Here is a 22,451-nt window from a genome sequence, read left to right on the forward strand (position 1 = left end):
GCAGCATGTCCTCGCTTATCGGAGGAACTGGCTTCCCCAAGCCGCTTCCTCCGTTTACTTTGTGACGCCACAGCGGTTCGGATCTGCCCATTGTAAGAGGGCAGACCCAGCTTGCTGGCGTCCGGAGCTTAACGGGGTCGGTCTCCCTTACCTTCCCCGCTGTGCCTCTCCGTCCAGGAGCTCCTGCAGTGCGCCGATCCTCTTCTGCCTGCAGCTCTCGATCCGACGCCACTGCCATCCCTCCCGAGTCCAGCGTCTCCGCCCGGAGGGCACATCGCTCGGCCGGCGGCAACAGCACAAGGGCGCAGCTTTTTTTGCAGCTCCTGTAAAATCGCCGCCAAGGAGAGAGAAGCAGCCGGCGGTGGGCTTACCTTAGGAGTAGTTCCACTTACCGACTGCTCCCTATGGGCCCTTCCCTGCGGCCCACTCGGGTTTCTTTGGAGCATGGGACGGACATTCCCTGCTCTCGCCTCCGACCAATCACTGGCGAGAGAACAGGACACGCTGTCCAACCCCGTGCCTGTTAGGAGGAGGGACTTCTGGTCGGCCATCTCGCTCCCCTCTCTCACTGGAGAGCGATTCTCCGGGCAGCTCCGCTGCTGCTGCGGCTTCCCCAGCTGCAGCCTCTCCTTCTCGGCAGCCTGCTTCTTGGCCATCGCGTCGGTGAGCCGCCCCTGAAACACAAAGTCCCACCACGAACCTCCACTGGTCCACGATACCGCGTTTCCCTGCGGGGTTGGGTGCACGCCGCCCCTGCGGCATGTGGGTGAGCTTGCCTGCTGTGCCGGGCCTTTCACAAACTTTTCCATGAATGCAGGTCCCCACCTTGACCCAGGTGGAGCCTCCTGCCGACTACGCCACTGTGAAAGGGTACGTCCCGGACACAGACAGGCAGACACGTTGCAGTCCATCACCACACGTTTATTTCACAACTACTATATACAAGTCCTTATGTGCACCTCACCAAACCCTCCCGCAGTCTCCCAAAGTCTTGGCTCCTTCAGCCTTCTCTCTCTTCCAACACAACACACTCGGGCCTCTCCTTGCCCCCTCTGCACCAGCCTTGTCCTCCGCCTACCCGACTCCAGCCTTGATTGCAGGGCGGCGGCTCCTTAAATAGGCGGCTGATTGAGGGCCGCACCCGGCCACCTGCCACAAAGTAAACGTCACAATTCACAAAGAAAAAGTGAAATTTTAATGGAACACATTTTTTTTAATGCAAAGAGCATCACAATTACTGCAACACTAATCATTTTACACACTGCTAATGAACTGTAACAACTATTTAAAAAACTGCTGGAACAATATGTACAAGGTGCAACTGACGCAATGGATGAAATTCAATAAATCACCGAGCCAACTGCGCTTGAACTGGCTGCACTCAAGCACACAGAGGTAAGCGCTGATGCTGGCAGGCTAGTCTAGTGCAGCGGCTCAATCCCAGAGACAGCGAGGCTGCAGTGCTGCAGGGTGTCATGCTTGGGTCACAGAATTGCACAGAAACACAGGAGATTGTAGAGACAGGAACTTTATTCAAAAACTTCAAACAAATGTCTTTTTCAGAAGTAAAACGAGCTCAGTATGTAGTTAGTTCTCGATTAAAGAATAGAAAAACATCATAGGGGAGCACAACGGGAGCGGGACCTCCAACAGGAGCAGAGGATGTCTGAGGGAGAAGAGAGAAACAAAGCAATCAGCCAAAACTGACAGGTGCTGTTCAGGCTTTTAAGTATGCGTAGTGTCACGTGAGAAGCATATCATGCAACAGAGGAACCCAAGTAAGCCCAGCAAGTAAGGGAGCAATGTGAAAGTAGTCTATCAGCGTTTTTTAAGAGGGGTTTTTTGAGGAGCGTCCGTGTCTTCTAGGGGTGCGTTCAGCTCACAAGGGGCTGGCAGTGGTCATGAGCTGGCTGCTCAACGAATGTACGGCACTGACTGATCAGCTCCTGCGTGCTGGCAAATGGCACTGGGAAACGACTATAATTGGTTGTGGTGGTTTAAGGGTTAAGAGGAACAAAACACAAAACACAAGAACACTCAGCTGGAGATGCATCACAGTCAATCAGCAGCAAGGAGAATGCTGTAGAGGTCCGGTGCCGCTAAAATTCACACCGTCGAGAAGACGATGGTTTATTTATTTTTATGGTGGAGATTCCAGGGACGCACCCAGCCTTGGCCCGACCTGCACGCACTCACAAACAGAGACAAAAACAAAGCAAACCGGTAATCAAACAGCATGTAATGAATGTAATGAAAACAAATGAAATAAATGAAAACAACGATACCACCCCTGTTCCCCTTATGGCGATTATACATTAAATACAACAAAGCACAAACAAAACACACACAGTAAATCATGTTCATGAAAAATGGCAACAGATGAAATGTAATGATGAAAATAGATAGTCCAGAGATCCGCACATTGAATGGGAATGTAAAGATAGTCCTACCGCTAGTTCCTGAAATGGCGAAGACAGGTGGACGGGTTCAGGAGCGCTCCTTTCTTTACAGGATGGCCATGAATCCACTTACAGTCCTCATGTACACAGGCAGATGGCAGACAATCCAGATGCACGAAACGATCCAGGACAAAATTAATAAGTACAGGTAACCCAACTGAAGGCAGACAGACAGGAACTTGTAACACAAATTACACCGGCCCCCTTTTTAAAAGCTGCGCTGACATCCTTTGACCCCAACAGCCCCAGCAGCCTCAGCAGAAGACCAATCAGAGCCACTGCAGTGACTGCTGGGAGTTGCAGTTTCAAATTCTGTTGGCTACTTTCACCATCTCAAGCCGTGTTTTCCTCTACAGCTGCTTCCTGGTCTCTCTACAGTGCAGTATTGCCACGATAAAAGCCATAAAAATTTTGGGGGATATTTGCAGTTTCCGCTAACAATTATTAGTTAGGTTCTAAGGAAAAATCCGTGAATGACTGAGGCCGCGAACTCTGACTTCGCGGGGGTCTACTGTATATACTAAATAAAATACAGAGGTACATTTTTTAGCAAATGCTCCACTTAATTGCACTTCCCTCTATCTCCAAAAATCTCTGTCCTTATCATTGTCTTTGGAGAGTCTGCGCTTACTCCTCATGTTTTCTCCACACACTCCAGGTTCTTCTCACATACCAAACACTGTATGCCACTGCATCAGAAAGCTTACAGCTAGATATAGACTTGAAGTTAGAGAAAACTATGGCGAGAGTGAGACAGAGTGAGGCAGAAAAATAAACAACAGGCAATGCTGAAGGGGATGGTGCTGGTGACCAGACAAGTTGAGGCAATATACAAAAAGAACACCAGAGAGAAGAAAAGTAACTAAAGATAAAACAAAAACCCTGTCACCAGAATGCAGTGGAAATTCGCTGAAATGCCTCCAGAAGGACTGCCCAGTGTAGGAGATGTCATAAGAAAGGGAACTTTGTAAAGAAATGTAAGTCAACAGGGGGTGTCCATGACATTGCAGAGGAGCCAGTTGTATTCAAGTGTATTCAGAGGGATCTGATGAGTGGAATGAACTGTTATGTTTGAATGGAGAAAAGACTGTTTTCAAGTTGGACACCAGAACAGTGGTTACAGCAGATCCAATCAGTATCTTCTCAGTCAAATAGCACGGGAATTTGCAGCCACCAAGCAAAATGCTGTATGTAGCCAGTAATAACAGACTGGAAGTTAAAGGGTGCTTGAAAGGAAAGCAGAGTATTAAAAAGAGAACAACAGAACAAAACATTTATGTGGTTGATGGACTTTCTAAGCCTCTATTAGGCTTCCCTGCAATAGAAGCTCTTACATTAATACAGTATCTCCACATACACAAAACTTAAATGTATGGAAGACATTAGGGTAATTGCGAAAGTGACCCAAACAACACCAGGGTGTGCTAGCATGGCCGTGGTGACCAAAGTCCAGGGGAAGATTCAGCTGTGAGTGGACCTGACACATCTGAACAAATGGGTGCGGAGTGACCATGATAGCTGGGGCCAAAGGTGCTCACGAAGCTGGACGCAACCTCCATCTTCTGGCAAATCACACTGCCCAAGCAGAGCTCACTGCTGACAACTTTCATCACCCCATTTTGGAGATATGCCTTCAATCGTTTACCATTTTGATTTCGTCAGCCCCAGGGCACTTCCAGCATCATATGTCACAGGTGTGGAGGGGCGTGAAGGAGTAGTATACCACGACAACAATTAGTGTATGGAAAGGACAGGCAGCAACATGAAGGCTGAAGGAAGATGGCCTCACACCGAATGATAAATGTGAGTTCGCTAAAGACAGTTTCCTGTTTGTTGGTCACCGTGTCGCAGTAGACAGCCTGACACTGGATCTAGGCAAAATCAGAGCTATCACACCTAGAAGGTGTGAGGAGAGTAATGGGTATGGCCAAATCTCTGGGCAAGTTTTTACCTAACTTTTCATCATATATCCGCCTGCTCAAAGATCGGCTCAGTGAGAAAAATGAATGGTGCTGGGATGCACAACAGAAAGAGGCATTTCAGAGGCTAAAATCTGAAGCATGACTGAAAGTGATTCAAGAGAAGCAGAAAGCTGATCCTGTCTCTGCAAAGCTTATCAAATACCATGAGATGGGGTGGCTGGAGAAACATGCCCTTCACACCACATCCTGGCCATATTGGGCAGAAAGGGAGAACTTCACGTGGGCTGAACAGGGGTCAAAGAATTGTGATTTCCCATTGCATGAAACAAAGAAATCATCTGCAGTGGTCACCAAGGTATTGTCAAGTGAAGGACAAGATCCCGCCAGTCGGTTTGGTGGTCAGCTCTGTCCATACATATCAGTCAGCTGGTGGAGAACTGTGGCATATGTTCACAAAGGACAGAGAGTCCTTGCTGGTGACACCAGTGCAAGAGAGACCCTAGCAACAGGAGGGTACAGACTTATTCGTTTGGGAGAGGAAGACTTACCTATTTGTTGTTGGTTACTTTTCACACTACATTGAGGGAGTCCACCTTAGTGTCACCTCGGGCAACACAGTCATTGCAGCTCTGGAGCAAGCATTCAGTCATCACAGAATACCAGAGACAGTTGTGTCCGATAATGGGCTGCAGTACATCTGTGTACTCTTCAATTTCAAAGGATTCAGGAATCATGAGAAGCAGAAACAGGAGAATCAACAATGCCAACTACAACCTGCTTAACAGGGCCCACCCCTTACGACAACTACAGCCCAGCCAAGATGTGTGACTTCTGAGACAGAATATTCAAGGGACAGTTATAGAACACGCAACACCCAGGTCTTGCATCATAGGCACAGAGGAAGGACTGGTCAGGAAAAACCACGCACACATGTGTATAGTGCACCATCCACAACCTCAGACACTCACTCACATACCTGAAGCTGCCCAGGAGCCAGCTATCACTGACACACACACGCACAGTACTGAGGACACAATCAATTACAAACATGCTTATGTGACCAACACACCCTAAGTGTCAGCTTCAAGTTGAGTGTCACGCCCTCCAGTGTGTCTGAATTTGTAATGCTGCATACAGTGTCTGTTGTAAAGAAAGATACATTGTTGTTGTGGAAAAAAAGAAGAAGAAAATGAGAAGAGAAAGCATTCTATTATTATTCTTATCTGGTTAAGATTTGCTTGATATGAGACATGTGATGTGTGTGTTGCCCTGGATTTGTTATGGGAGGAGTTCTTACTTGAAAACGGGAGGTGTTCTATAAAAGGGAATTATTAGGGAGGTGGATTGTAATGGGCACGGACCCTTTTAGGGGCGTACATAAGTCTGACAAATAAAGATATTCATGCATTGTATGCACACCTCACTGGTTCTTTATTGTTGCTGAATGTAGCACGCTGCACTGCCGAAATATGCCAGTCTGGCTGACAAGCTCATCACATCACTGAATCTGCTCTTTTAAAAGTCTTTAAATGACTTCTTCTTAATAGCTGATTCTGCGGATTCTGTAGCCTACGTCTTACTGGCATTAACCTGAACATCCTTTTTGATTAACTTTCCTGAGCAGGGTAGCTTCGGCATACAAATTTCTTTATATGCTTTGGGAACTCCTCCTCCTCCTCTACCATTCTCCCTTGTTGGATCCCAAGTTATTCTCGTTAGTCACCAAGGGGTCTCCACTTAAAAAAATATTGGGCTGAGTGCGAGTGTCTCACCGCGGTGTACTGTCAGGTCTGCAGCCTGAACGGCTTTTTCTTTAGACAGACGCGAGGCAGCGCCTGACACTGTGCGCACAAATGACCCTGTCAGTGACAGAGGTCTACCATCAGTTAAACTTTAGTTTACAATTTACATTAAGAGTAGAAAGATACAAGCATATGCTTACCTCCGTGCAGCCTTTGCGAGTGCAATTCTTTTTCCAGTCCGCCCGCGCACGTGCCGATTTAAAGGCTTGATCTGGCCAAACGTCTGCTGTTTCATTCTGTTGCGTCCCTGATAGACATTGAAATGTCAGGGTATGTGCTGTTAATACAAACGGCCAGGAGATGTCACTATGGAGGTGAGTGTCAACTTCTTCGAATCCTCGACAGCTGAGAAAGAGCTTTCTGTTTAAAGAGGCGGTGAGTATCGTAAGATGGGGTCGGTACTTCCAGGAAAGCGTATTAAAAGAAAGAAACAAGTGAATATTAATGTGGTGGCTCTGTGGCCGACAGTAAACGAGGAGCTTTTATTTGGTTCCTATGAGCCAAGTTAAGCTCCCGATTTATTTGAGGAGGAGCTTTATTAATTCGTCGTGGGATGAGGAAAATACGTTTTTCATTTTTATTGAAGGGCTTAGACTGTACCTTCTCTTTCGTTATACAGCCCTGTAAGAGCCTTTGCGAACAGGATAGTTTTTTCTTCTTGATTATTTTTGAGTGACACGATAGGGTTATTTTTCTTACTGTTTTTGTTTTGAATACTCCATCTCTGTTTGTTTTTGGCCTAGAACTGTGTTCTGGATATAACTATTTTGGCACTGCAAATATACTTCATCGTATGAACTTTCCACGTTTTATCCTCAGCGACAGTCACTCTGCTATTTTATTCCCTTTCTCACTTACATCTTTGGTCCCTTTCTGGCCATCTGCTGTGCAGCTGGCTTGTGACAGTGTGCGCAAGTCATTGATTATTATTATTATTATTATTATTTAATGTAAAGAAAACTGAGATTGTGATGTTTGGGATTTCCGATCTCCACAGTGCCTCTGATTTTAATTTTGGTTCATTGGCACTACACATTAAATTCAGTGCTAGGAACTTAAGTGTGACATTTGATAGCAACCTCAAATTAGATAAACCTAAATTCTGTTAAGTCCTGTTTTTTTTTCAACTGTGTTAGCTACTGTAAGATCAAACCCTTTTGTCTGCTGCTGATCTTAAAAGGTGATTTGAGCCTTTATTTCTTCACGATTGGACTACTGTAACTGATTATACAGTGGCGTTACCAAGCAATTCCTTTCTCAACTGCAACTGATTCAGATCTCCTTCTTCTTTCGGCTGCTCCCGTTAGGGGTTGCCACAGCGGATCATCTTCTTTCATATCTTTCTGTCCTCAGTATCTTGTTCTGTTACACCCCTCACCTGCATGTCCTCTCTTACCACATCCATAAACCTTTGCTAAGGCCTTCCTCTTTTCCTCTTCCCTGGCAGTTCTATCCTTATCATCTTTCTCCCAATATACCCAGCATCTCTCCTCTGCACATGTCCAAACCAACGCAATCTCGCCTCTCTGACTTTGTCTCCCAACCGTCCAACTTGAGCTGACCCTCTAATGTACTCATTTCTAATCCTATCCATCCTCGTCACACCCAGTGCAAATCTTAGCATCTTTAATTCTGCTACCTCCAGCTCTGTCTCCTGCTTTCTGGTCAGTGCCACCATCTCCAACCCATATAACATAGCTGGTCTCACTACTGTCCTGTAGACCTTCGCTTTCACTCTTGCTGATACCCGTCTGTCACAAATTACTCCTGACATCTTTTTCCACCCATTCCACCCTGCCTGCACTCTCTTTTCATCTCTCTTCCACAATCCCCATTACTCTGTACTGTTGATCCCAAGTATTAAAACTCATCCACCTTCACCACATCTACTCCCTTCATCCTCACCATTCCACTGACAATTCTGCTACTACTACTACTAATAATAATAAAGATAAAATAAAATACTACTACTACCACTGTAATGATTATATATTTGTATTAGTGGTATTAGTTCATATTAAAGTCGGTCTCTTTGATCATTATACTTATCTCCCTTGTTAAGAAACCTTGACTTCACCCTTACAAGTATTCTTCTGTATTCATATACTAATATTATGGTTTATAATTATTGACTTAGTGAGTGGTGATAGTGTGTTATAACTTTTAACAGGTGGTTCTTGTTCAGGGACGTGTGGTCAGGGGAGGCAGGGGAGGCAGAGCCTCTCCTGTCATTATGAAAAGTAACAAAACTAAATAATAACATAAAATAAATTTGCCCACTGGTCTGTGCTATAAATTTGTTTTCTGTGTGATTCCAATAATTTTGATCATTTTCATAGTCAAAATCACTGAACTTGCATATTTCTTGCAGCGACAAGCCTCACCTCACCTTGGACTGCGCTGTCCCTCACACACTGGGTTGATGCCTGCAATTGGCGCATGCCTGTTGCTGTCTCTGTATGTCGCCAATATAATTTTTGCAGACACGTTTATTTTACACCCTGACTTTCCACTGTCTGTCTAATATCTTTAATGAATGTGTGTGACATATTTAGTCTTGCTAATTGGACTTGCTAAGGCAGACTGTATTGTGCCACACCGAAGGAGGCGGATATGAGCCCAACAGGTGCTTGCTGCTGTTGTTCTATGCAGAGGCTCTGGGCACCAATAAGTTGCAGATATCAGAAAGTCAAGTCCGTTTATTTTAATTTTTTGTTCTGACTGACTGCCAAAATGGAAGATTAAGACTTTTAAAACTAAAGGAAAATAAGGAGGACTTTTACAAGAGAGTGACGGAGATTTTCGTGAAGAAGGATAGGCGCATGGACTAATAAAGGTAAGACCATAAACAGTTTTCAGTTTTATAAAAAATGGAATCAGATTAGGACAAAAAACAATCCAATATTTAAAAATTAAATTTTGACCTTAAATAAAATATTCTTTCTTGTTATCCTTTTGTTGAACAGTCTGAACTAAAATTGACTAAAGCATCAGAATTGAAAGCTTTTAAAAACAACTAAATATTTCAATCAAGGTCAAAACTGAAATCCATTTTTTTTACACCACTCTATAATTTCATTTGTATTGAATGAGTGTGAACACATGGAGGGTGCAAAGCAAATGTGCTCTCTCCCCTCGTCACTATAAATGTAGCTAAATATGAACCTTACCTACTGTATGTGTGTGTAAAGAATGCTGATGACATATGAAACATAACCAGCAGTCAATGTGCATGCTGCCAGTTGAATAGTGAATAAGCTACTCTTTTGGGTTCATATATTTGTAAATCTCATTCAGTGCCTCACCAGCCATGAACCTCACCGCAAGTCACTGTTCTTGTTCAGCTGAATAAATGACAAAACAATTGAAATTCCTAATTTTCCATACATGTGAAATTATTTTAGTCTATTCAAATCAAGCAGACATTCCATGACAGTAATCTAGATTTTTAAATCAACAGACAGTGTCATTGTTCTTCCTTGCTTTCAAACAACTGCTATTTATCCAAGACACAACTGCAGAAAAAGAATGCATGAAAGTCACACTCTTTCTCAAGATATTTATCTATCACTTCGAGAGGTAATTTTGCAGAATTTCCTGGTCATCATCCCCACTCTAAATTTGCACAACACATTCATCAAGGGGAGGACACACTTGGTTCCAAATCAAAGAAGAGGAGGACCTCAGTCTACGATTGATAAAATGAAACACTACAAAGCAAAGTTAAAGCCTCACAACTGCTTTGTGATCCTAAAATTATACATAACCTCCTCACATCCACTAACTACAATTTAGGGTCATTGAGGTTCTAAAATATTTCATTCTAAAAATAAAAACAGCTTTAATATAATAGAAGTATCCCTTTCTTTGCACATGGCAGTCAAAATTAAATGATAAAAACATACATATATACAGCAGTTATCTGAAAACAGTTTTTAAAATTCTAAACATTATTGTGAAAAAGCCTACTATAATAAAAATAATTAAAGAAAACTTGGTTCAACACAAGAACATAAAGTGCTATAGATAATAATAATAATAATAATAATTCCCCATAACCACTTGAAAAATAATATTTTTTAAACTGTATTTGCATTTTAATATAACTTTCATGCTTGAAAGTTAAGGTTTAAAATTTAGCAAAAAAATTACAAGAAACATATAACACTAGAATGACTGTTTTTAAAAAAACAATGCTTATTGAAGACATATTTTTAATGGATTAGAGATTTAATTATAGGTCTCATGTTACTTTTACTAAAGACAATCCTAGAAAGTACTGGTTGCACTGTCCTGATCAGATATTCAAAGTAAATTCCACAGTAAACTTTACTAACAAAGTTTGAAGTGGGGCTTGACTTACTTTATGTTGTTAATTTTTATACATACTTTATTTATAATTTGGACTTCAACACCAGCAATAATTATCAACTATGATTTACATAATGCAAACTTACCTTTCTGAACAGTTCTTCAATGTGATCATGGCAAGCATCTTGGCGGAAAACCTCCACTATTCTTTGGATAAGTAATGACCTTTCGTGAGGATGTCTCCATGACACTGTATCTGTAGTAGAAGCACAAGAGTAAACTTCAACTCTCCAGCTTTAAAGAACAACTAAAAAGCCATGAGCTCCTCAAAGTATACAGCTAACAATCACCAAGAAATGAATGGCAAAATAACACAGGGCTTCATTCTAAGGTTTTGCCATCACATTTTGTAATAAGATGAGAGTCAGGAAATGTAACATCCATTTTGTATAATACAGCTTTGCTGGTGGTCCTGAAATAAAATTTAACAGTTCTCAGCTGCCTACTCAACAAGTGAAAGAAGTGCTTCCATCAAAGCCACACCAATTTACCCTCTACAACCTGAGACCCTTACTCCGCAAAACCAATAAAACACACCAAGAAAGAATGACATACTTAGTTTCTTTATGAAAGCTAAAATTAAATAATTTGAGAGGTCAGCACAAAACTAAAGAAAAACACTAAATTCATAACATGCATAAATTTATACTCGCTTTGATTTGAAATGGTTATTTGTCTTAGGTACACATAATTATGTAAGAAATCAATAATTTAGTTATGAGATGGCCTCTGTCTGTGTACACTAATAGTGGTTCACACAAATATACTGTAGCATAAGGTAACCTGTAGCACAGCTCTGGGTCGATTCCTGACCGAGGTGGACTTTGCATGCTCTCCCCGATGTTTTCATAAGATTAATCTTGGGGGTTTGCTTATTTTCCACAGTGCAGAGACATGCTGTCAATATTAAATGGGCCCAATGATATTAGTGTGCCTGTGTGTTAAAGGGTCCATGTGACAGACTGGTTCTGTATATTCCTTGTTCTCAATTTGCCAGGACTGTGCAGGGTCAGTAAACAGATGGATATCTGCAAAAATTCTGTATCAGGAAGGTTACAAGTCACCATAAATATGAAACAGAGTTTTGAAATAAAGAAAAGCCATGTACTAGAAGAGCAATGTAGAAGAAAAAAATCAAAAAGAAGAAAAGTCATCTACTAAGACGAACAATAGTATGTCACTCTACCCTCAACCATTTCAGAGCGATGCACTCTTACCAAGCAGATACATGTGACATTTTTTCCTTGTGAGACTGTGCTTGGGTAATGAAAATTTGTGAGCTATGAACTACAGCTTGCTAAAATATTTTAGAATTGCTGTATACAAAAAGACATTACAGTTAGTTAAGGGTATATGTAAATCATTGAATGATTGTTCACAGTAACAAAAACATTTGAATAAAAAAGTAACTGCTATTTTAAATGGTTCATTAATAACTTAAAATAAGTAATGTGATGTACAATGACAAAATTCTTGCCTGAGGTGCTGGCACAGAGACAAATGAAGTCTTTTTCTTTGTTTGCTTTTTTCAATCCATCGTCACCAACAGGTGGCAAGGAGTCACTAACTCATACAAAACCATTTGACAAGCCATATAACACTTTAAAAGTCAAACAGAGAAGCAATGAGAAATTATGAATGAGCTATGAGCTATCAGCCCACGGGTGGGTCTTTAATGGCCGCAAACAGTCACAATTTTGGAGTCACGTTCCATCTGTAGAACATACACATCCTACTGTACAGTTTACTCAAACAATGCACTGAGCTGCTGATCTGTTGTTACAGATGGAAAACAAACAGAGCTAACTACTGGCTTATGAAAAAGGTCCATAAAAATGAATTATCTATAGTCTGACTATCTATAGGGAGGAACCAGGGATACCCTTCTAATTTCTGAGATTTTGTACGATTACTTGGTACAATCATCAAGATGATGCCACTTTATATATATGTTATCTTACTAAAATGCAATATCATTAAACTTGGCATATTTTTTATTATTTTTTAATACTCATTTTGGTAGCTCATTTAGCTTTAAATGTTATAGCAGAAAATATTGTGAAAAGAAGTTCTGGTTACAACACTTTTTGTACAACATACCATGTGGCTATTTAAAAAAAGAAGCAGACGCAGTTATTATACATTTTATCTGCCTTATTTTTTTTAAACTAGACAAAGTAGCATTCCTTACCTCCTCTGCAAGATTGGATGATAATGCCCTTGGGCTCCAGAAGGTAATAAATGTCTTTTGTCTGTACCAAATATTGAAAAGGTATGTTCAGTACGCAGAACTCATGGTTGTATTGTGCATGTTCCCTTATGTGAGGGTGATTCTTAACTGTGGTCACAAGTGCTCCTATAGCAGATGGTCCTGTTCAGTTATTAACAATCATTCACGGGCCACCTTATCAAGCAATAAAGAAGTAGTAGATACTCACTGTACAAAGACAAGGGTTGATTGTGTTGATTGACCTGTGAAATGCTTGCTCTAGACACTGGACAATCGAAATCAAATCTTTAAATAGAGTGATAGGCTTGCAGTGGTCAACTGTTGCATAGGTTTAACAGTCTATTGAGACAAGGCAGACTGTAAACATGTTCTCCCCGTGTCTGCGTGGGTTTCCTCCGGGCGCTCCAGTTTCCTCCCACAGTCCAAAGACATGCAGGTTAGGTGGATTGGCGATTCTAAATTGGCCCTAGTGTGTGCTTGGTGTGTGGGTGTGTTTGTGTGTGTCCTGCGGTGGGATGGCACCCTGCCCGGGATTGGTTCCTGCCTTGTGCCCTGTGTTGGCTGGGATTGGCACCAGCAGACCCCCATGACCCTGTGTTCGGATTCAGCGGGTTGGAAAATGGATGGATGGATAATGAACAGAGGTATTATTAAATAATTGTATTTATTTGTGTTAATTAATCTTTTCACAGTCTTAGTTTCATGGACCCTCTTCAGTTGTAAACTTTGTCATACATTCCACTTTATGTGCTTCTTTATTTTGTGAATAAGAAAAAGACACTGTGACAAATACACGTCCCTAAAGCATAGAATTGTGACTTGGAGAGACTTTGACAGAAATCAAACTTTCATGATCCCACATGGGTTTTGAAAATGTTTGTTTTATTGCTGTTGTTTTTTTATTAATAAGAAACACCACTTTGGATGCTTTTAAATGCTGAAAAGCAAAAAAAAAAAAAATGAAAAGAATTTGTGAAAATAAACCTCTTTAAAGATTAAAAGCCTAACCTGTATGGAGAATTGTATTTTTATGATCATTGTTTAATTGTTGCGATTCCCATAAACATTTAATTTCTGTACTTTTTCAGTAAAAGAAAATTAATATTTGAAGCATAAATACTGTAAGTTTATAAATTATAATGCCATTTACAGAAAAATTAACTATGAAAATAGTAGTTTCGGTGGAAAAGGCATTTGTTAATGGGGCACCAGAGATGGCTTGGTATCATTTTTTTTTTGCTGGGAAACAATCTCGTACCCTCTACTTGCTGTCACCTGCCCACCACTTACCAATGCCTGCGCACCAGGTGCTTTAAGGTCGCACCAGTTAATATTGCCTGTGTACCGCATACATTCAGATGAACACCATCATGTGTGACTGTGCATCATTTTCTGTGACCAGGATATATCGCATAACAGTTTGATGCTACGTACACAGTTACACCCCATAGAAATGGATATTGGCAAGTTTATAAAAGCAGGCTACGCATTCAAGCCCCTCTCTTTGGATCCACGAAGCAGCAGCGCTAAGCACTGCACTACTGTGCAGTAAAAGGAAATGTTAGCTGACTTCCTCGCAGCTTACTGTACTAGCTCATAGCCAGCTTCTTATTTGTACTTACACTTTGATTGTATGTGACTTTTTCCTGGTCCAATTGCGGGTACACTAATTTTATCCTCTGGTAAACTTGGCACACTTACTTATCTACACCAATGGAGTGTGGTATTTAATATGCACTCCAATCGAGCCCCTGTAATTGTCATGGATATAGCAGTATGGACACATTTACATGTATTTATTGAGTTAGTTCACTGATGTTTAATTGGTACAAGATGCGCTCTGATTGCCGTTGACTGCTTATAATCACTCCGCCTGCGAATGATCATAAATCTGATCACCTTTTTTAAGGATCACTTTAACTTTTCTGATGTTTTCATTTAATGACAAGATGACCTGTTACCAGTTCTGAAGACTGATAATTTGAACTGTAATGCTTAAATTAGTGTCTCTGCAGTTATTTTACGAAAATCTGCCTTTTTCTATTCTGTAAACGCGTGATTAGACTCCTGCTCACGATGATACTGTTGAAAGCTGTACGCATGCACATAAAGCACAGATGTCATTTTGACAGTTGTCCAAATTTTTCACCACACCTGCTGTAACTTACTTTCTCTTTTTCCTCCCGACATCTACGTGGCAACAGTTTCCTCTGGGCTGAAATACTTGCGAAGCTCAGCAGCCACCTGAACTCTCGCGCACCATCTCTTTGAGCTCAACTTCATGAAGGTGCCCTGCCAATTGTTAATGTGCATCCAACCCTGCACTGCTTCAAGCCAACCAGAAAAATTAAAAGAAACTATTTAAGGCATGCACGTAACAATGGCCTTGTCAGATGCTGAGTTAGTGCATGCATTTATATCTAGCACTGTACCATATTTGTTATGTTTTCAGATGAAATTTACTTATTTTATTATTGCCTACTAAAAACACATTATTATGGTAAATGTGTGAGCAACCACTTCTTTCTTTCCACTACATAAATTTAAAAAAAATTCAGTATTAGAAGACAGAGGACTTTATTTTTGTAAGCACCTGTTCCCAGGCCTCAAGCCTAGGGGAACCTGGACCAGGTACAAGCCACTGCTGCTACTGGGTGTAGCCACAGCGATATGGCATCAAAAGCATAAAAGAAGTAGGCAGCAATCAAGAGTCTCAGATCATACTTCTCTGTTCTACTTTATTCCCATTTACCCAGAGATCTATAAATGCTTCAATTTCTGCATAGGTCAACATGACGATCAGTTAAACAATGGTATATGCCTCTGCGAAAAAAACACATGTACTCTGGTTAAACAATAGTATTGTTGTCAGCAGCCATGAAAGAATACCTGATTAGAAATCAATGTTCACAGAAGTCATTAATTTTCAAAGGAAGCAGGCAGTTCTGTATCACTAATCAAAGCAGTCTGATTATTAGAGGCAGGTGATTCTTTTGCAAGTCAGGTAAATATTTAGGTCCTGCAGACAGCCATCAACAATAACCTGTATTTTCCAGAGAATTTGCTGTTTTCTTTAAAACACTGATTTAGCCCAATACACTAAGCAACACATAAAAGTCATTTTCTTTAAAACCCTGATTTCTAGCCCATTACACACCTATTTAAAAGCTATTTACTGTTTTATTGCAAAAAAAAAACCCAAAACCTTACAGATAACATTATTTTAAATAGCCACATTTATACAAGCCCCAGCACTAATAAAATTAAGCTGATGCAAATATGGCAGTCAGATTTAAGGTCACTCTTGGCAAATTTCTGAAGGTCTGATCATTATGAGTGAGGCTGCACAATCACCATGGCAAAGGTTGTACCAGTAAATGTAGCCCTTCCCATTGAGCTGTACAGTAATGCAATTGTCATACCACCAGCCGCCATGGTAAGAAGTGGCACAGTTACCACTGCTACGATCTTGGTCTTTGTCCTTAGTGGAGAACTTCATATTGTCATGAATTGTACTGCCTTCAATCATATAATCTGGAGCCGTTCCAGAGTACTGTCCAAGTCGCAGCGCATAGCCTCTTGACTCCTCATCCAAGCTGAAAGTGTCATAGTCGGCATACTTGACATCAGTCTTTGTGACATTAAGCAAAATTCGTGCCTTGTATGCACGCTGGGTGGTTAGTTTGTGGATGTATTCATTTCCCAGCCAGTGATCTTCCTCAATATTGCCAAACCCATACTTATAAGTAGTCCAGGATTCCCTCCACTCAATCTCTGAAGAAATGGAGTTTTTCTGGATCACTGTCCACTTTAGATTGTCCATAGTTATACAGTAGACCACCAGGGGACGTGAATTTCTAGGCTGGATTACATAAACCCCGTCAGGGTAACTGGGAGGATAATCACCACAATCGTTGGGATAAGCTGTAAAGAAAGTTGTGAAAAGACCTTCAGTTTTGTCCTCACTCTGAAAAGAAAAACATGAAATTTTCCAAGAAAAGGAAAGGAAAACATGAAGACTGAAGCATATGCAGGTGAAATGGCCAACATATAAAATATACAGGAAAAAAGGAAAAATCCAGAGAACACAAGAATGGGGTAAAAACACAAGAAAAGTCAATCTTCTTGTAAATGACAGGGCTTAAAAAATAACCAAAAGACACCTAGGTAAGGGGCATTAATACAAGGCAGAATAACTACAGTACCTTGCTTTGCATGCATGTATTTGAACATTTCATGTAAAATCTGGAAAACAGCATTTTAGGTCCTCAGTTATGTTTCTGCAGAAATCAGAACCTTTAGGCAATAGGACCAAAATAGAACCAACATCCAACTTCCAGCTCTCCCTCTGTCTTTATGCAAAGGTCACTCACTGCTATAATTAGTAAACCTCCAAAAGAACTTCATCCTTTGCAGCAAGAGTTAGACAAGAATATTATAAAGTAGAAACACATTTAGGTATAAAACAATCTTTCTACACCCAATCCTACTTGTTTTACAATCAATGATTATGTGACTTTTATCATGAAAATACTGGCTGCATCCTCCTGTCCTGCCTCAGCATGGGCTGTGTATCTCTTTTTTCTAGCAGTTCAAAATGAGAATGGCCAATAATAACACACACACTCTCAGGTAAGAGGCAGTTACTTTAATTTAGGGAACACGACTTTCTCTGAAAATTCAAACCTGCTTGTAACTGCAGCTGCCCCTCTGCAATACAGTAAAATTCTTACTGGCATATGCTAATCAACCTGAAACACTTTGTAACTCTCTGGGGCTACGATTAATAACATAACTACCTCACCACAAATTACTATGTTTCTTACCTAAAATGACATTTTATTTATAAATGAAGCATTTTGTTCTGTTTTTGAACTAATGATTTCATAGATTGCCTTTTTCTTTGATGAGAGGTAATGTGACTGATCAGCTACTGTTTAAGCACAATGTCTAGAAATTAAGTACCAAAGCAAGGAAGACTTTCTTTAAGTTCAGTATAAGGTGACTTTGCACAGCTACATTTTTTGTCAAGAGTTATTGTAACCAGAAATTGAAATGTCAATGTATGCTTCTAAGTTTGATCTGTTAGATAAAAAACAATTACATGTGTTAAGTATGTGGAATAACCAATTTTCATGAAAAAAAATAAAAATGAAAAAGATTTAATGAGTCTCAACACAGGTTTAAAAAGTCAGAAACAGTTATGACTGGCAGAAACTGATTTTTCTTTATAGAAAAGAGATTGTGCCCTATAGTCTTGTGACCAATCAAAAGTTTCAATGTGGATTATTTTAGGAGACAGTCATTCTGAATTATGTTTTACTAGCCATGGTTCCTGTCAAAGACTGCTAATAGAATAACAGAATAATTTAAAAATATTTGCCATTCCTTGCTCTATGTGTACTTTCAGCATTTTTCCTCCATATTGATGTATGTCTGAACCTCTCATCTCTGGCATCTTCCTGTAAAGCCTGCTTCTCAGTCTCTGTCATTATGTTCGAGGCTCCTTTCTCACCTTCTGTTTGGTTTCATACTTTCTCTCTTTGAAGGTTAAACTCTAAGCGTGGGCCTTTACTCCTCCTTATGCATCTCACACTCTCACTTCCTCTTTCTTCACATCACCAAAGCCAAACTGACCAATCAGATTGCTCTGAGGGACTGGACATGCAGATCTTCACATTTAATCATCTAATATAATACGGTACCGTGGCTGTCCGTTTGTCTGTCCAGGATTTTAAATCACCTGTAGCTTGCAGACCATTTGACCTATTGACTTGAAATTTGGTACAAATATACTACGTCACGTCTACTATCCGCTTTTAGAGTGATGATAGACCTCCAAGGTTATTCTAATTTTTATTTTTATTTTATTTTATTTTAGAATCTTTTCTCGGCAGTGGTCAGCAGGGCGGCCATGCGGCATATGTGTATGGGTGCCGTTCTTATTCCCTACCACCTTCACCATCACTTCCCCTACCTCTTCACATCTTAAATCATTCTTGAGGCAGATTGAAGACTGAAGTGCCAGCTTAAGTAAAAATTTCAAGAAAATGTACTAAGTAATTGCAACACAAACACTGACTTAATCAGTTTTAACGAGAAAAGATGCCAACGAAAGAAGAAAAGAAGTGGGCCGCTAGGGTGGAGAAAAGAAGAGCTGCTCAGGAAGCAGCAAGCGCATCAACCTCTGAGCAAACGAATGCTAAACGTACAGAGAAAGAGGATGAAAACTATAAATTGCTGAAGTCAAGTTTATTCCCTGCACGTTATTGTGCAGTGCACCGTTACTGGCATAGTATATAAAATGTTGATTTGAAGAAAGACTTTAGAGCATTTTTGTTATCCCAGCCACTTTACATTGATGTTTGTCTTAAAAGCTGTTGTGAAGCGGAGACATTATGATTTTAAAAACATAATCCATCCAAAATGATAACATATTATCTGTTACTTATCACAAATTGTAGTGATGGCCAAAAACAATTTTAACTCCATGTTTATATGGAAAACAAAAGTAGCAAAATTAATGACAGAGTGGACTTGAATGAGGACCTATGCTGAACAACAGCAAACAATATGAAAAAAAACTCAGATTACTCATGTTGCATAATCTAAATATCATGAATCCAGCTATAAACTCACACATTCTCAAAACACATCAATTTTGGCTAAATATTGCTAAATAAACCAATTTTGGAAAATGCTCATGCAAGCAATGCATTCCAAAAGGAATCAAGCATTTGAACTGCCTCTCCTCTCCTTTGTTGATCATTAAGCCACAACTACAGGACATTTTTTATCAGTAACCTGTAAGCCTCCATCAATGAAGTGAACATCTGCTTGTTGAAGCACCTCAGATATGCACAAAAGGTTTAACTTGAAATCTCTGATTGTACACTTCTCTCAGTCCTCACATGGCAATGTTGTCACATGAAGTGCAATGGTGGCCAATGAATGAACTATTAGAATGGAGGTCTCATGACCAATGGATGAGGAGTTATGGCAGGTGTTCATTATAAAACTTCAGTCCTGTTTGAATGCACTTCTCTGTTATGCATAACAGTATTTTTCTGGGAAGTGGTTTATTTTACAGTGTTTTAATCAAAATACAAGTGTTAAGAACTTTGTGAGATTACAATTGGATCCTAGAAATTTGTAATGAGTAATCTGATTTTTTTTCTTTGATGTTTACATATTTTTTGCAGTTTTTCAAGTTGAGTATTAATTTAAGTTCATCATATCAGGAATTTTGTGATGTCTGGTCTCTATGAAAACAAGATTATAAGTTTTTCTCAGCCACTACCACAAACAATGCAGAGTAATTAACAAATAAACTTTAAAAAATAATTTTTGGGTGGAGTATATAAGACCAAAATTTAATTTTGCTTTTCTTTTGTTTACTTAGCTATATAACTAAATACACTGCTTAAAACATAAGATGTGATCATCAGGACTGGTAAACTTTTTCCCTTGATGACCAGCATACCTCTTGATTTGATTTCATGAATTCTTTTAAAAAACAACTCAAAACTCATCTGTTCAGGAAGGCTTTTAGCTCTGTGATCTTTGACTTTATTACCCTTCTCTCAGTTTACTTCTCTGTCAAGATGCTCATGTAACCTGTATGTGTGTGTGTGTGTGAGACTATCAATTATGTTATCAGTTTTTTTTTTTTTTCTGAATTCACTGCCGTAATCTTCTTTATTTATTTATCTGGTTTGTACAATGCTATATACTGTATACCCTGCCATTCTCTCTTATATTCTATAAGTGCCTTGAGCATGGGAAAGGTGCTATATAAATAAAATGTATTATTATTATTTATTATTTTGGCTCAGCTTACCACTGATGCTTCTTCCAATGCGCAGATTGTGAATCTTGATAGCATCATCATGCAGAAGATTGGCATTTGCTACATTGACTTGCAGAGCTTCTGACTCTATGACGTGGGCCACTGCTGTCAGTAAAATGACAGCCAGTATATTTATCACAGCATCTAGGGAAATACAAAGTAGTTCATTAAAAGGTGGGCAATAGAGAAACAATCACATTGCAATTTCCTGAAAGATAACCCCCTGTGTTTGCAATGTGTGATGCCTAGAAATTCTTGAATGTTCCAGAAACTATAGCACTTCACCCCATTACAAATCCCATTACTGCTTTGGTCACAATTAATAGGCTATAATTGATCAATAAATTTCAAACGGTTCCAAGTCCTTAAGTGACTTGCCAATGCGGCAACAGGCACTGTCCCATTGTCCTCAGACAACAGATGCTTTACATAAATGAAACAGTGTCTACAGTCTTTACTGCCCAACCCTAACTGGCATAGTCTGATCTGTCTTCTCTGAACGTTATATGATAAATGTCCTCTTCTCAACCTATTTATTTCAGATTCATAGACTTATGATAGCTCCCCTTGCAATTACACATGTTGAAGTGAACAAACAATATCTTAAAGAAGACTACAAATTAAGTCAAATGTCAGTTTGACATACCCATCTCAGCTCAGCTGTAGTGCTTCTCTTATGATCAAAACATTTATTCCGATTATATAGAGAACTCAGAAACAGTCCTCACATTATAGTAACTTGTTTTGGCCTTAGTTCAGGTACCAGCCCGTTGAATCAACAAATCTTATCATATAATTATAAACTTTATTAGAAGCAGCAAATGTAAAAACAAATATTAACAATTTAGTGTATCGTACGAGAAATGATGCTCAATAAAATGGAAAAACACTCTGGAATTCAAGGTTCCCAGAATAACCTTGTAACTGTAACTTTTGGGTGAGGTAACTCTTCCTGGTAAGGCACATTTACTTTACACAGGCTGACAATGTGGCCTAGCTGCTAAGGCACTGGGCTTTAAATTATAACAACAACATACATTTGCCATAACTGTAAAAAAGTAAACAATTGATTTATACAGTTAAAGTATTTGTACAAATTAAATAAAACATTTTTTTAAAGTATTCACCTCCTTTTCTACAGTTGTGTTAGAGCATGGAACCATAATGGAGTTCACTGATATTTTTTGCCACTCTTGAACACCAATTACTCCATAATGTAAATGTGAAAAAAATCCAGACATTTCTCAAAATTAATTATAAGTGAAAAACATAAAATTGATTGTACAAGTATTTACCTCCTCATTGGATACAACTAAATTCCACACCAATTTTCACAGTTGGGTGGAATCAAGTCCATGTGAGTGCAGCTGAGGGGTTTCACATGTGTTCAGAATAAATATATCGGTGTCTGAGAGCTTTCCAGATTTGTTAGTGCATTTCCAACGAAACATAAACAATGGGATGACCAACATTCCAAACAGATCCAAGACAGGGTCTATGGAAAACAGCACTTAGGTCAAGGATATAAGAAATTTTCCAAGACATCTAATATCCAGTGCCTCAAAACACAGTAAAGTCCATAAAAAATCTAAAATGTGACTTAACTGTGAATCTGCCCAGAACTGGCTATCCTCTGAATCTGAGTGTCCAGGTATAGTAAAGCAGGCCACCAAGAGGTCTGTGGTAGTTCTGAATAATTTATTGTTGTGTTTGACAGAGACAGTAGAAGCTGAGCATAAAACAACAACAGCACACACACTTTGTCCTTCTGAGCTACAAAGAAGGCTGGGCAAGAAGAAGGACTTTGCTAAAAAATAC

At 39.8% G+C, this 22,451-nt stretch overlaps 1 protein-coding gene across 2 annotated transcripts in view; it reads right to left on the reverse strand.

The window, feature by feature from the left end:
• Nucleotides 1-21,316, reverse strand: part of LOC114656573 (fibrinogen-like protein 1-like protein) — an 80,543-nt gene extending 59,227 nt beyond the window's left edge. The window contains exons 1-3 of one of the 2 annotated variants that reach the window (XR_007935686.1): nucleotides 21,280-21,316; nucleotides 20,625-20,777; nucleotides 15,990-16,708 (exon numbers count right to left, since the gene is read on the reverse strand). Coding sequence is in view for 1 of the 2 variants with exons in the window: in XM_051931336.1 (XP_051787296.1) it covers nucleotides 20,625-20,777; nucleotides 21,280-21,283 (157 nt within the window). In the remaining variant the exon portion in view is untranslated. The remainder of the gene's footprint in view (nucleotides 1-15,989; nucleotides 16,709-20,624; nucleotides 20,778-21,279) is intronic. The other variant, XM_051931336.1, reaches the window with a different exon arrangement.
• Nucleotides 21,317-22,451: the final 1,135 nt, after the last annotated feature.

The sequence above is a fragment of the Erpetoichthys calabaricus genome, chromosome 8 (assembly GCF_900747795.2).
Source record: "Erpetoichthys calabaricus chromosome 8, fErpCal1.3, whole genome shotgun sequence".
NCBI lineage: Eukaryota > Metazoa > Chordata > Cladistia > Polypteriformes > Polypteridae > Erpetoichthys > Erpetoichthys calabaricus.